The 14,261-nt window shown below is 49.0% G+C and overlaps 1 protein-coding gene across 1 annotated transcript; it reads left to right on the forward strand.

Annotated features, from left to right (window-relative positions):
• Positions 1-764: 764 nt before the first annotated feature.
• LOC120388844 (zinc finger protein 7-like) lies at positions 765-13,635 on the forward strand. Its single transcript, XM_039510936.1, has 4 exons — positions 765-818; positions 4,837-4,950; positions 7,328-7,444; positions 13,487-13,635. Exons 1-4 carry the CDS (start codon positions 785-787, stop codon positions 13,633-13,635), a joined length of 414 nt encoding a protein of 137 aa, XP_039366870.1. The 5' UTR covers positions 765-784.
• The last annotated feature ends 626 nt before the right edge of the window (positions 13,636-14,261 follow it).

Raw genomic sequence — 14,261 nt, forward strand, 5'->3', positions numbered from 1 at the left:
CAGCTCAGGTAGGGATTAGTGGTGGGGTGGTTGGTGGGTTCCTGCTGGGCGAGAGGGACAGCAAATACAGCGGAGATGCAAACGTTTGCACAGTTTGGTTTGAAGGTCGAACCGGGGTAGGAAATTCACAGATTGGAGAAAGGGAGGAGGACAGGGTGTGGCAAACCTGCTGGGAGTTGTTTAATAAGTGGCCCAGATTCCAGGAACAGACCCATGAGGTTCAGAGGTGGAAATGCCCTAATCTGTGAAACAGAAAATAACCTGCCTGTATAAGACTAGGAAAACTGACCAGACTCCCGGTGCTGGAGCCTGATCCAACTAACCAGCGGCTGCTGTGAGATATGAAAGGGGCACCCAGAAGTGAACTTTAGAGGAGATTCCCCTCCCTTCATATCCAGCTCCTCAGAATGAGGAGAGTGTTGGGCTTCCTAGTAGGGAGCTCTTGCTGGATCCTGCTAGGGGCTCCATCTCCTGTTGTGGCTGGTAGGTGTGTGATGGATCTGCTGGGAGAGACAAGGGGCTCCCTCTTCGTGTCCTCACCCCGGTGCTTCCTGGATGCTCTGAGCAGAGTGGGGGTGGGACTCTGTTGACTGCAAGCCACCCAGAGCGTCTGTTTGGCTCCGGTCCCCCATGAGTAGTGGGGTTGTGAGTGGGGCAGTAGGTACTGAGTGTTGGACTCTTGCTCTTTCAGGGGCCGGTGACCTTCGAGTAGGTGGCTGTGTATTTCACCAGGGAAGAGGGGGCTCTTCTGGACCCTGCTCAGAGAGTACTTTACAGAGACGTCATGCAGGAGAACTATGAGAATGTGACCTCGCTGGGTAAGGATTCCTGTCCCCTCGGTTCTTAGAAGGGGAAATGCAGAGTTAAGGTTCACGCAAGCACCACAATGCCACTTCTGCTCTGCCTTGTTTCAGCATCACCCCAACGTGCCAGAGACACACACACTAGCCCTCTCCTCTCCCCTGTTACAGAGCACTCTGGGAACAGAGCAGTACAGTAGAAAGTCTCACAACTTCTCGTTGCTAAAATAATATTCTGGTTCATCTCCATCATAGCAAACAGAAGCTTCCTCCCCCTGGCCTGCTCTCCAGTACTGAACCTCCTGCACACAGACCATCTAAGACTTGCAGTGTTACCACCCCTTTGCCCTCAACCTGAGTTTTCCTTTTGAGTCAGTCTTCACTTACCCCTCACTAAGCCCCACAGATCACTCGAACATACGCCACCAGAGTGCTGACAATCCCCATGGCAAGAACACTCCCTTGGGCACCTTTACTGACAAAACCTGCAACACTCAGCACGGAAATGAGGCAGAATTGGCTCCCCAAGTTTCACATGCACCTCTCTGCATAGCACAGGCACAGCTCTGCCCAGCTGCTCCAACCCATTACTCCATCAGCCAGTTACAGCTACAGCTGACCCAGTGCACACAGCTGGAGGGCATGCGGATAGATGCTGGGATTCCCATCTGTGAACACAGCACAGACAATGACACGTTCTCTTAGTCTTTCCTCGTATTGATTATAGGTTCATAGATTTTAAGGCCAGATGTGACTATTAGGTCACATACTCTGACATCCTTTATACCACAGACCATAGAATTCATCCTGTTACTGCTGCAGTGAGCTGAATACCTGAGTCCCTGTGGCAGTTTAACCTTTGCACGGCCCACACAGAACCATCCTCAGTGATTCTTGCCAGCTGCAGGGTTAAGGGTTGGGGGCAAAGTTAAGGTTGCATTAGAGGGTTGGCGTTTACATTAACTTCTCATTTCCTGGTTTGCAGAGGTTTAAGTTTAGTCACCATCTATATGATGCAAGGCAGGAGACAGCACTGGATAACCTTAACTCTGCATTAATGTAGCTTATGAGCATTTAGTTTCCTGTTTTAAAAAATGGATGTTTTTGCCATTATAGCTGTTTCTATAATTGAACTTTTGCCAGCAGAGCCATGTTGGATGGTGTGCGTGTGTACGCATGCGTGTGTGCGCTTTTTCACAGCCTTAAACAACAGCGCTGGACTGGCAAAGCTTTTAAGAGCTACCTAAGACCTACCTAATTAGTTCCTTGACAGACACCTGACATGCCACCTTCAGGTGAACTAATATGCGTGTACCTGGTCTGTGGGATCCCAGTAAAACATTAGGCACCCTGTGCCCTCTGCCAGGTGGCATCAAGAGGTCCATGATGAGTCACATCCTCCTCCTTCTCCAGTTGCTGCATTAGAGTGTCCTTAGAATGATCCGGCTCATCCCCGTTCCAACCTTCTGTTTGGGTTCCACGGGGCTCTGTCCTTGGTCCCCATCTTTTCTTCCTCTGCACCTTATTTCTGGGTAATCTCATCCGCACACACGTTCAACTACCATCTCTATGCTCCTAACTCACAGTTCTGCCTCTCTGCTCCTGACCTGTCTCCTTAGAACATAAGAATGGCTGTACCAGGTCAGACCAAAGGTCCATCTAGCCCAGTATCCTGTCTACTGACAGTGGCCAACTCCAGGTGCCCCAGAAGGAGTGAACCTAACAAGCAATGATCAAGTGATCTCTCTCCTGCCATCCATCTCCACCCTCTGACAAACAGAGGCTAGGGACACCATTCCTTACCCATGCTGGCTAATAGCCATTTATGGACTTAACCACCATGAATTTATCCAGTTCTGTTTTAAACGCTGTTATAGTCCTAGCCTTCACAACCTCCTCAGGTAAGGAGTTCCACAAGTTGACTGTGCGCTGCATGAAGAAGAACTTCCTTTTATTTGTTTTAAACCTGCTGCCTATGAATTTCATTTGGTGACCCCTAGTTCTTGTATTATGGGAATAAGTAAAAAACTTTTCCTTATCTACTTTCTCCGCAAAACTCATGATTTTATATACCTCTATCATATCCCCCTCTTAGTCTCCTCTTTTCCAAGCTGAAGAGTCCTAGCCTCTTTAATCTTTCCTCATATGGAACCCTCTCCAAACCCCTAATAATTTTAGTTGCCCTTTTCTGAACCTTTTCTAGTGCCAGTAGTCCCAACTGAAATCTCAGCCCCCCTCTCTCTCTCTCCCTCTCATCTCCTCATTGATGTCAAACCATCAGCTAAAGATCAACAGCTGAAGCAAAGCTCTTAATATTTCCCCCAATACCTCCCCCACCTTCTTTCTCTACCACCGCAAACAGCACCATTGTCCTGCCTGTCACTCAGGCCCATAACTGTGCAATACCTTTGTCATGGATCTCCCTCTGGGGCCTCCTATCCAGGCTGTGCCTACACCTTGCATTTTCTTTTTGCATAACTTCCCTAACAATTGGCCTTTCCTATCCATCCATGCAGCTAGAGCTCTTGTCATCCTCTCCTGTCTCAGTTACTCCAACATCCTTTTCTCTGACCTCACCTTGCGCATCTCCATTCAAAAGGAAAAAGCGCCCTCCTGGTCCTCAAACATGACCTATGAGGGAAGGTTGAAAGAACTGGGCATGTTTAATTTTGAGAAAAGAGTGAGCAGGGACCTGAGAACAGTCTTCAAATATGTCAAGGGTTGTTATAATAAGACAGTGATTAATTGTTCGTCATGTCCACTGAAGGTAGGAGAAGTAATTGACTTCATCTGCTGCAAGGGAGGTTGAGGGTGGGTAATACAAAAAACTTTCCAGCGATAAGGATAGGGAAGTACTGGAATAGATTTCAAAGAGAGGCTGTGGAATCCTTGTCACAGGAGGGTTTTAAGAACATGTCAGCCAAAATTCTGGTGTATTTATACCTGATCCTGCTGCAGCGCTATGGGAATGGAGTAGATGACCTCTTGAGGTCCCTTCCAGCCCTATATTAGAAGATTTTACGATTTATTGCCTTAGCCCTTTGCTTTGATCACGTCTCCTGGTGGAGAATTCGGATCATTTTTGCGGATCTGCTGCGGGTACAAATTTTGTACCTAAAGCCCTACAAATCTGCGGATATCCATGGACCGTTTTTGCGGATTGCAGATTGGATGTGGATATAAATTTTGTTTCCATGCAGGGCTCTACCTGTCTTACTTTTGTCTATACCTACAACTTAAATCTATTTAGTACACATTGATTACATCTGAAATAACATATGAGATGACCATAACAATGATCAATGAATGATAAAATGAACTAATTGGCTCCATGAACCACGGAGACTCTTCCTTTTGCATCCCCACCTCCAAGTCTCTCTTCCCTGCATGTTCTTTGGATCTTTGAATCTGTCCCCGCCAAAGTCACATGGCCTGATTCTTATTCTTCACATTCTTCTTTGGCAGAAGAGTTAGTCTGTGGCTCCTGAACTACACCATCTAATTTGCCAGCTTTCTCCACACACAGTGTTTTTTATACTCCCTCCCTTTACACCTGACCACTAGGTTCCCGAATGCCTCAGGATGTGCTTTCCTGACATCTAGTGCTGCTGAGATCCTGCCTTCAGTGATATCCCTGCCCTTCCTGTTCCCTTTCTCCACTGAACCCCACCAGCCCATGCTTACTGTTCCCAGCTTCCCCAGGACTCTCATTGTCTCTGGACCTCTCTGTCAGTTAGAAGCAGTGCCAGGGAGACTTGCCCTCTGTCTGGAGTCTTCACTTTCTGGGAAATGCAGTTCCAGTCTCTGTGTTTTAGGAGCCTCTTTGATAATGAGTGTCTGGCTGTGTGCGTTCCCAGAAAAGATGGGGACAGTTAAATCCCTCCTAAGCAGAGTGTTCTGCACCTGTGAGTGCCTGGGGAGCTGGCCTTGCGATTTTATTGGTTTTAAATGGACTGGGCTTAAACTAATAGAATATTTTTATGACAAATGGCCTATGAATTCCTCTGATCTCCCTTGTTTTCCTTCCCTTGAACAGGGTTTCCAGTTTCTAAACCCTATGTGATCTCCCAGCTGGAAGGGGGGGAAGAGCTGTGGGTCCTGGATCTCCCTGGTTTAGAGAAAAGTGAGATCCTGAGAAGTCCCTGCACAGGTGAGAAAACATTAAACCAACTCGGAAACTGTAAGTGCCTGAGAGAACCAGGTAGGGTTCCCCATGCAGACTTCGTGAGCTCAGGACAGTCCCCAGCAGATCTCACTCCTGGCTTCCTACAGATGATGATTGACACCTTGGCTGGAGCTCCCTTCCTTCCTACTGAGTGTTTGGATGGGATGTGGACAGGGCTGGCCTTGGGAAAATGGCACCCTGGGCAAACTTGCATTTTGGTGTCCCTGGCCCCCATGGGCTCCCCAGGCTCCCCCCCATTCCCTCTGTTCCCCATGGGCTTCCCACCCTCCCTTCCCCCCTAGTCTCTGCACTGTGCCCCCTTCGCTCCAAATGCCTGCTCCCATTCCTGCACCCCTAATCCCTACACCCTTTCATTCCTAACCTCTGCTCCCTCCTGAGCCCCTAACCCCTGCACTGTGCCCCCTTCACTTCAGGCCTTGCACTCCACTCCTGTGCCCCAATCATTAATGATCTGGAGGATGGGGTGGACTGCACTCTCAGCAAGTTTGCAGATGACACTAAACTGGGAGGAGTGGTGTATACGCTGGAGGGTACGGATAGGATACAGAGGGACCTAGACAAATTAGAGGACTGGGCCAAAAGAAACCTGATGAGGTTCAACAAGGACAAGTGCAGAGTCCTGCATTTAGGATGGAAGAATCCCATTCACTGCTACAGACTAGGGACCGAATGGCTAGGAAGCAGTTCTGCAGAAAAGGACCTAGGGTTTACAGTGGATGAGAAGCTGGATATGAGTCAACAGTGTGCCTTTGTTGCCAAGAAGGCTAACGGCATTTTGGGCTGTATAAGTAGGGCCATTGCCAGCAGATCGAGGGATGTGATCATTCCCCTCTATTCGACATTGGTGAGGCCTCATCTGGAGTACTGTGTCCAGTTTTGGGCGCCCCACTACAGAAGGGATGTGGAAAAATGGAAAGAGTCCAGCGGAGGGCAACAAAAATGATTAGGGGGCTGGAGCACATGACTTCTGAGGAGAGGCCGAGGGAACTGGGATTGTTTAGTCTACAGAAGAGAAGAATGAGGGAGGATTTGATAGCTGTTTTCAACTACCTGAAAGGGAGTTCCAAAGAGGATGGATCTAGACTGTTCTCAGTGGCAGCAGATGACAGAAGAAGGAGTAATGGTCTCTAGTTGCAGTGGGGGAGGTTTAGGTTGGATATTAGGAAACACTATTTCACTAGTAGGGTGGTGAAGCACTGGAATGGGTTCCCCAGGGAGGTGGTGGAATCTCCTTCCTTAGAGGTTTTAAAGGTCGGGCTTGACGAAGCCCTGGCTGGGATGATTTAGTTGGTGTTGGTCCTGCTTTGAGCAGGGGGTTGGACTAGATACCTCCTCAGGTCCCTTCCAACCCTGATATTCTATGGTTCTATGCACCCCTTCACTGCTACCCCCTGCACCACTCTCCTGTGCCCCTAACCTCTGCACTGTTCCCCCTTTGCCCTTAAACCTTGCATCCTCCTGCACCCAAGTGGGGAACCTGATCTGGATGCACAAAGCAGCTGGCATTGCTGCTCGCTCCCCCACTGGACTGCAGCTCCTCCGCCCCACGCAGCCCTGGGGGGCTGGGAAAGGGGAGCAAGGCGCAACGTCAGGGGTTCCTGCACCCAGGTCACTTTCCCTGCAGGGGAGGGCAGGAGGGCAGTAGCTCCTGATGCCTCAGCACAGCCCAGGTGGGGAAGTGACCTGGATGCAGGGAGCCCTGGGGTGTGTGTGTGTGTGTGTTTTGAGGGGAGGATACCCCAGCTCAGTGGAAATCGGGTACCTAGGTGTGGGGGAGGGGGACACCCCGCTATCAATCAGCACCTTCCCCCCCCCGCCCCTCCCCCCCCCTCCACAGAGCAGTCAGGAGGATGCTCCCAGTCGGGGGTGGATAGGGGCGACTCCAGGGTGAACAGAGAGTGGGGGTTGGGGGGGGACAGGAACAGCAACAACTGCACACGTGGAGCAGGGCGGAGGGGGGCCCCTCTGCTCCGGAGCAGTCACTTGGCTCTGACGCTGGTCGTCCAATTGCCCCCTGCAGCTCGGATCTCTCCCATTCCCCCACGCAGCTGCTTATCTGCTTCCTGTGCCGCTTTCATCAGCCCAGCGAGCCTCTCGGCAGCCGGTCAGGTGGGAATCCAAACCCTGCGCCCGGCAGCACCCCCTCGGGTGGGGCACCCGTACGGCCCACCCTAAAGGCCGGTCCTGGGTGTGGAGCAGAATTGATCCCCTCCGCTCTCCCCTATGGGGAAGAGTTTGGGGAAATTCAGTCCCCAATTTTTATTTTCCGTCTCTCCAGCACTTACTTGGGTTTGCTGTCTGCCTTTCCATCCCCAATTCTGAGATTTCTCTTCTCTTCTAGCAGGTGATGGGGTGGTGAGGGAGAGCAAGGAGCAGAATCCTCACCAGGAAGATGCTGAGCTCGCTGAAGCGCATGGGGCATTACTGCAAAGATCCAAAGGGAGCGTGTCCAGCTCCCGTGAGCAGGGAAAAGCTGGTGAAAGTTACCGCAGACCAGAGACAGAGCAGGGAAACCACTCAGAGGAGAGAGTGGATGAACCCATTAATTGTCAGGGAACTCACAGGGACATCAAGGAAACTACATCCCAGGAGAAAATCCTCAGGGAAAAGAGAGAGAATAGATGCAGTGAGTGTGGGAAAAACTTCAATTACCGCTCAGCCCTTATTCGACATGAGGTAATCCACACGAAAGAGAGACCCTACGAATGCTGTGAGTGTGGGAAAAGTTTCAATCGTACGTCCGTACTTATTAGACATCAGCGAATACACAGAGGAGACAAACCCTATGAATGCAGTGAGTGCGGGAAAAGTTTCACTCAGAGATATGCCCTTATCTCTCATCAGAGAATCCATACAGGAGAGCGACCCTACAAATGCTGCAAGTGCGGGAAAAGCTTCACTCAGAGATCAGCCCTTATCTCTCATCAGACAACGCACACGGAGAGCGACCCTACGAATGCTGTGAGTGTGGGAAAGCAGCTCAGAGCTCAAACCTCACTATACATCAGAGAATCCACACAGGAGAGCGACCCTATGAATGCAGTGAGTGTGGGAAAAGTTTCACTCACCTCTCCTCCCTTATCTCTCATCAGAGAGTCCACACAGGAGAGAGACCCTATGAATGTTGCGAGTGTGGGAAAAGCTTCTCTCGGAGCTCAAACCTTACAACTCATCAGAGGATCCACACAGGAGAGAGACCCTATGAATGCAATGAGTGCAGGAAAAGTTTCACTGACATCTCCTCCCTTATCTCTCACCAGAGAGTCCACACAGGAGAGCGACCCTACGAATGCAGTGAGTGCGGAAAAAGCTTCTCTCAGAGCTCAACCCTTATTATACATTACAGAATCCACACCGGGCAGAGACCCTATGAATGTTGCGAGTGTGGGAAAAGCTTCACTCATAGCTCAGGCCTTTCTAAACATCAGAGAATCCGTAAAGGAGATAAACTTCATAAAAACCTTCTCTAGAGCTGTCAGAAGATTTTTTTTTTTAATTCTTTTGATAGTTCCCAGGTAGTGATCTTTAAGGCTGTTTGGATCTTTTGCACACTGTAGTCCCTCAGCTCCCACACATGAGTTTCCCACTTTTTAAGCTCTCTCATCTTTGGGGTGGATCCTGTGGTCCTTTGTATCAACTCCATTGTCCTGTGAGTCATGGGAGTGTGTGTCCTTTCTACCAGGAATGTCCGTCACCCCAGGTGGGGGAGATAAGGGGTGTCTTCAACCAGCTACGTTGAGATAAAATCTACCTGGGTCTCATCACTCTGGTTGCCATGGAGTTAGCTAGCTTGAGTTCACTTTCCTGATGTAAAAAGATAACTATTCTTGCACTAAAGACATGGCCTATGGAAAGTAGGCAGAGTCATCTAGCACATTTCCTCCTGATCTGACCTAACCACCGTCACATTTCCTTGTCTAAATAAACCTGGAGATTCACCTTTATACTCCTCCTCCCAGTGCAAAGTTATTGTTCGAGTTGTCACGTTCCTCTTTGAGGACAGATTTTCTCATTCCCAGTTGTTCTCACATTACCCTGTATTGTGCAGAACAGCAGTTATTTTGTTGACTTTTTTTCTCATTTAAAATATATTTAAATATGATGAAGAGCCGGAGCAGTGTCAGGGAAATAAGGGTCATTTTAGGCTCTGTGACACTGGAAGGAGATGGTGTGACTCAGAGATTCCATCCTTCCCCATCACCCTAGAACTGTTACCTTGTGCCTGAGCCATGCAGAGTTCACCCCTTCATATTCCTTCACTTCCCAAAGTGTCCAGTGAGGTCATGTTCTTGGCTGTCCGTGCTTGAGAATGGTGATTGTACGTCTTTGATCTTAAATCAGAGTCAGTCTGGCAGGAGATGAAAGTATTACAGACTTGGAAGGGGATTTCAAATGGGTCCCAAGCACTGTTGAAATGCCCCTTTCCCTCTATTGGCAAAGCCACTTCTGGGAAGGTTGGCTGTTTTTTCCTCCCGTTATGAAGATGCTAAAACTTCTGTAAATAACACCAATGAGACAGCACTGAGTGAAGCAGGTTTCAATGGATCATGGGAGAATTTCTCATCCTGATTCTGAGACATCAGTCTGGAATGAAAGTGTCTTCTACCTCTCTGTGATATGGGTTTTCTATCTTTCATGAAGGCTCCTTGGTCATATAACTGCATGTTAGTTTTGTTTGACACAACGTAGTTCAGATTTATTGGGAAATTTCAGACAAATGACCATCATTCTTTACTTCAGGTTTGGTTTTTTCCCCCCTATCCCTGCATGATGACATGGAGAAAATTCAAATGCAGTTCAGTCAACGGGAGAGAATACTCCAAGCTATTGGACATATTATCAAAGAAACTGTAGTGTGTTTAAATCTCCACTCTGAAAAGGTGAACACCAGCAGACCCCAAACGGTGCAACTGATGGAAGTAAGTGCACATGGTCACAGGGTAGTTCAATTGTATTGTCTCAGATGATCCAGGGATAGAATTCCACAGCAGGTGACTTGGAACTAGGCAAAATGCCCAGGTATTTGGTTCCCAGGGTATTTGTGACCCAGTCCCTACAGGAGGTTACTCCTGAAGAGATCTCCTAGCTAATCCCAAAATTTGGGAAAGGCTGTCTATGACGAGGTGTATCAACCCTCCACTGGCACTAGTAGGGTTAACTCCACCCTGTGGGCTGAAGAGGCCACACCCTCTCTGGGCATGCTCCGACTGGAGACGGAGTATAAACAGGAGCAGCTCAGCCTGGGCAGACTAGGGAGAACAAACCTATGTTGTTGGCACAGAGTATGTGGGGGGAAGAGCCCAGGGCTGGGGTGGCAGGAGGGTGAGGGTCAGCGGGGAGAGCCCAGGGCTGGGGTGGCAGGAGGGTGAGGGTCATGGGGGAGAGCCCTGGGCTGGGCTGGCAGGGGGGTGCGGGTGGGGGGCGGCCCAGAGCAGGGGGCTGTAGGGGGAAGCCCAGGGCTGGAGTAGGGGAAGCCAAATTTTTTTTTGCTTTGGGCGGCAAAAAACCTAGAGCCAGCCCTGCCTCCACGCACTGTGAGGTAGGTAGGAGCGGATCATTATTATCCCTACATGAAAGAGGGAGAAGCTAAGGTGAGAAAGGAGAATTGACTTGTCTTAGGTCACACAGCCAGTCAGTGGCAGAGTTGGGAATAGGACCCAAGAGCCCTGATTTTCAAACTAACCATCGGATCTTGAATTTCATACGTTGGATGACCTGAATAAAGTGCTCTCAGATGAGCTCCAGACCAGCAACAGTGCACAGTAATTATTCAGCAATTATTTTAGGAGAACTGCAATGTTAGAGAGAATCATGAACTGCTCAGAGACCATTAATGCAGAGAATCAGCAAAATTCATCAAACATGTAACTGGTTATGACTTATCTCCTTGGTCTTAAAAGAGAACAAAAAGGACCTGAGTCTCCTCCCTGTCATTAACCCCCTGCTCAGCCAATCAGGGTAGAGACTGAGGACGGGAGGCTGAGAGTTCTCACCAGAGAGCCCAAAGGATGGCCCGGGTCACTGGTGGGGATCACTGCCTGAGCACTATTTCAGCCCCACATATTTGGATGGACCTCCCACAGTGGGAGCTGCATAGCACTCCCCTGCCACACACACACACTCTCTCTCTCTCGGTACTGGCAGGGGAACAGGAGAAAGGACAAAAGAAGAGACACACAGAAAGGCAGGAGAGATGTATGGAGGAAAAGGTGAAACAAAAAGGACAAACCCTAATGTCCCCAGTGATTCTAAGGGACAAAATCCCAGGTGCAGAGTAAAATTCTTCCTCCTTAAGCTTGTGTTTTCTGTGCCTGGAATTCAACTGCTACCAGATGCATCAGACTGAACAGGTTTCAAACCTCGAGGAGGCTCTTACCTTCTAAACGGGGATGGCTGTTTTCTAGTAAAATCACTAAAAGGGAAGGAGAAAACTCGAAAGAGGTTCCTCCTGGCGCTCAGGTACGTGAACCCCAATACTTCCTCAGTCTTCAAAGAGAGACCTGGAGAAGGAGACTTGCTGAAGCAAAGCCACAGGGGTCTCTGAGGTTTCCCTGGCCCCTTGCCCCTATCTGCCTGGCTGATGTCAGCATCTCTCTGTGAGGTCACCACCTCCTCACCACCTTTGACCAATAGTCTGAGGTGCTGCAAAAGGCCTTTGTGATATCACTGCCACACCCCTCCCTTGCTGGGCTAATGCCTTGCCCCTGGCCAGGCACTTTGGAGGTTTGAGCTACTCCCCTGTGGATCACCCCACTCAAGGAGCGTTCGTTCTAGGAAGCAAGCCGGCTAGACAGTAAAACATCAGACGCTGCTCCCAATGCTACACTCAATTTTTCAGAAATTAGTTGACTTAATGGCCTGAAGAGACCATTAGAGCATCTAATCTGCCCCCCTACATATCACAGGCCTCCTGTATGACACAATAGCTACTTTTGGGGCAAACACATTCCAGAAAGGCATGTAGTCTTCATTAGATGACACGAAGAGATGGCGAATCCACCACCTTCCTTGGGCGCTTGTCCCTGTGGTGAATCATCCTCGCTGTTGAATATTTGTGCCTTAGTTGTAATATGAATTCATCTCTTTTCACCTTCCAGCCATTGGGTCTTGTTATGCCTTTCTCTGCTAGATTCAAGAGCCCTTTAATACCCAATCTTTTCTCTCCATTAAGGCACTTCAGCGAAGTCACCTTTCAGTCTTCTTTTGATAAGCTAATCAGGTGAGCTCTTTCAATAGCTCTTTGCTGCCCCAGCTCCAATTTCAAAACATCTTTTTCAAATGAGGACACCAAAACTAGATACTGTGTCACCTCCTGTGACGTTATTGACATAATCTGTAACTATAGATCACCGTTGCGACCACTATTCTGTATTTGCAGCCAATATTGTAGAAAGGTTGTTGTGCAAGGGGTCAATGGAGAGGTTCTGATTTGCTGATTATAATGATGCTATCTCTAGATGTGTATCATTGTTGTAGTTGAAATTATGAATATTGGCTCTATACTGTCTGTATAGAAAAACTTGTGCTCTGCTTCTGGGGAACACCCCAGAGAAGTTGATGTCAGCTCTTCCTAGCCTGCTTGATGGCCCATTAAGGACTATCAACTATACAATCAACCCATTGAGAGAGGGAAGATACACCTTGTGACTCAGCAAGGTATGCAGGGACCTGCCTATGGACAGAACTCTAAGGTTTTTCTATGCTATGGGCTGTATAGAGTGTCCTTGGGACAAAGAAAGCAAAGACCACATGGCAAGAGACTATAAAAGACTGATGTCTCATCTCCATCTTGTCTTCAATCCCGCTTCATACCTCTGGAGGGACTTTGCTACAAACTGAAGCTCTATGCAAAGAACTGAATGACCCATCCCAGCTATGGATGTACTCCAGAGACTTGATTTGAACCTGCAGAGTTTGCGGCAGAAGCTGTGCCGCTCTGTTCACAATGGCTGAGAAACGGCAGGAAATGGTTAGATGAGAGAGTAGATAGAAAAAGGACAGGACATTCAAAGTGGATTCAACATACCAGGAGACAGGTGGTGCACCATGCTGCACTGTCTGCTGGCAGCATGGCATCTGCCATAGCTTTCACGGAGGGAGGAGCGAGTGACGGCACACACCCAGAGACACCCACAAGAATATTTTTGCCCCATCATGCACTGGGAGCTTAACCCACAATTCCAATGGGCGGCAGAGACTGTGGGATAGCTACCACAGTGCAACGCTCTGCCATTCGATGCTAGCCTCGGCACTGTGGACGCACTTCCCCCGAATTCACACGCTTTAGTGGGGACACACGACATCGAATGTATGAACTCGATTCAGGAAATTTGAATAAAATAACTTGGAATTAATTTCGTACCCTTAGAGCTGTCAGCACCAGCTGCCTCTGCTCTAGAGCCCAGAGGAGGAAAGGTGTGCTGGGCTCCAGCCTGGGACTCTTCCTCCCTCCTGCCTACCTCTGATTATTAAGCCTGGCCCTGATACTCCCTCCTTTAAGTGCCATGTGGGCAAGAGGAAGTGTGTGGCAGCTGCCAGTACAAGGACCAAATTGTGGGTATCAGGCGAAGCAGCAAGAAACACAACCATCAGATCAACCTGCATGAATCAGTGGCCAGACTGATAAATGCTAGGGCTCCAACCTATTGAACCAGCCAGACCAAAGCCCCAGCAGGTGTCAGTCACCCAGCAGGAAGGAGAAAACTTACTCTAGTGCACCTAGGAACAGGGAAATCAAGCACATTGAGCTGTGAGGCATTACGGCAAACCAACACAAGGCCCCACTGAGCTTGGAACTCCTATTGCAGGATTCAAAGTCCTCAGTGCTAAACCATTACACCGTGGGACCTGCAGTTCCTGTTATTTCAGGACTCCTGTGAGACCCTCAGCTGGTCAGTTTGCACTCTGCACTCACTGCTTCCCTCTCAGGACTCTCTCTCCTCCTCCCTTTCTGCTGCTCTCCTCCCCTAGACATTGAACCCAGCCCTTGCTGCTGCTGACACCAACTGGCCAGAAGGGCCCCCTGCCTGAGGGGAGGCCAATGCATGTGGTGGGCCATAAGCAATATGATACTTTCTGTCTCATTCTCTGTCTCTTTCTTAATTATTCCCAAGATTCTCTTTGCTTTTTTGACCGTCACTGCACATTGAGTGGATATTTTCAGAGAACTATCCACAGTGACTCCAAGATCCCTCTCTTGAGTGGCAACAGCTATTTTTGGCTTTCCATTTATCAACATTGAATTTCATCTGCCATTTTGTTGCCCTTTCACCTAG

Source organism: Mauremys reevesii, linkage group 22 (assembly GCF_016161935.1).
Source record: "Mauremys reevesii isolate NIE-2019 linkage group 22, ASM1616193v1, whole genome shotgun sequence".
NCBI lineage: Eukaryota > Metazoa > Chordata > Testudines > Geoemydidae > Mauremys > Mauremys reevesii.

Coding starts and splice junctions, on each gene's coding strand:
- LOC120388844 (XM_039510936.1), top strand. CDS start 785: ATGCAGGAGAACTATGAGAATGTGACCTCGCTGG. Junction 4,951..7,327: donor CCTGAGAAGTCCCTGCACAG/GTGAGAAAACAT, acceptor CTTCTCTTCTAG/CAGGTGATGGGGTGGTGAGG. Junction 7,445..13,486: donor AGGGAGCGTGTCCAGCTCCC/GTGAGCAGGGAA, acceptor CCCTCCTTTAAG/TGCCATGTGGGCAAGAGGAA.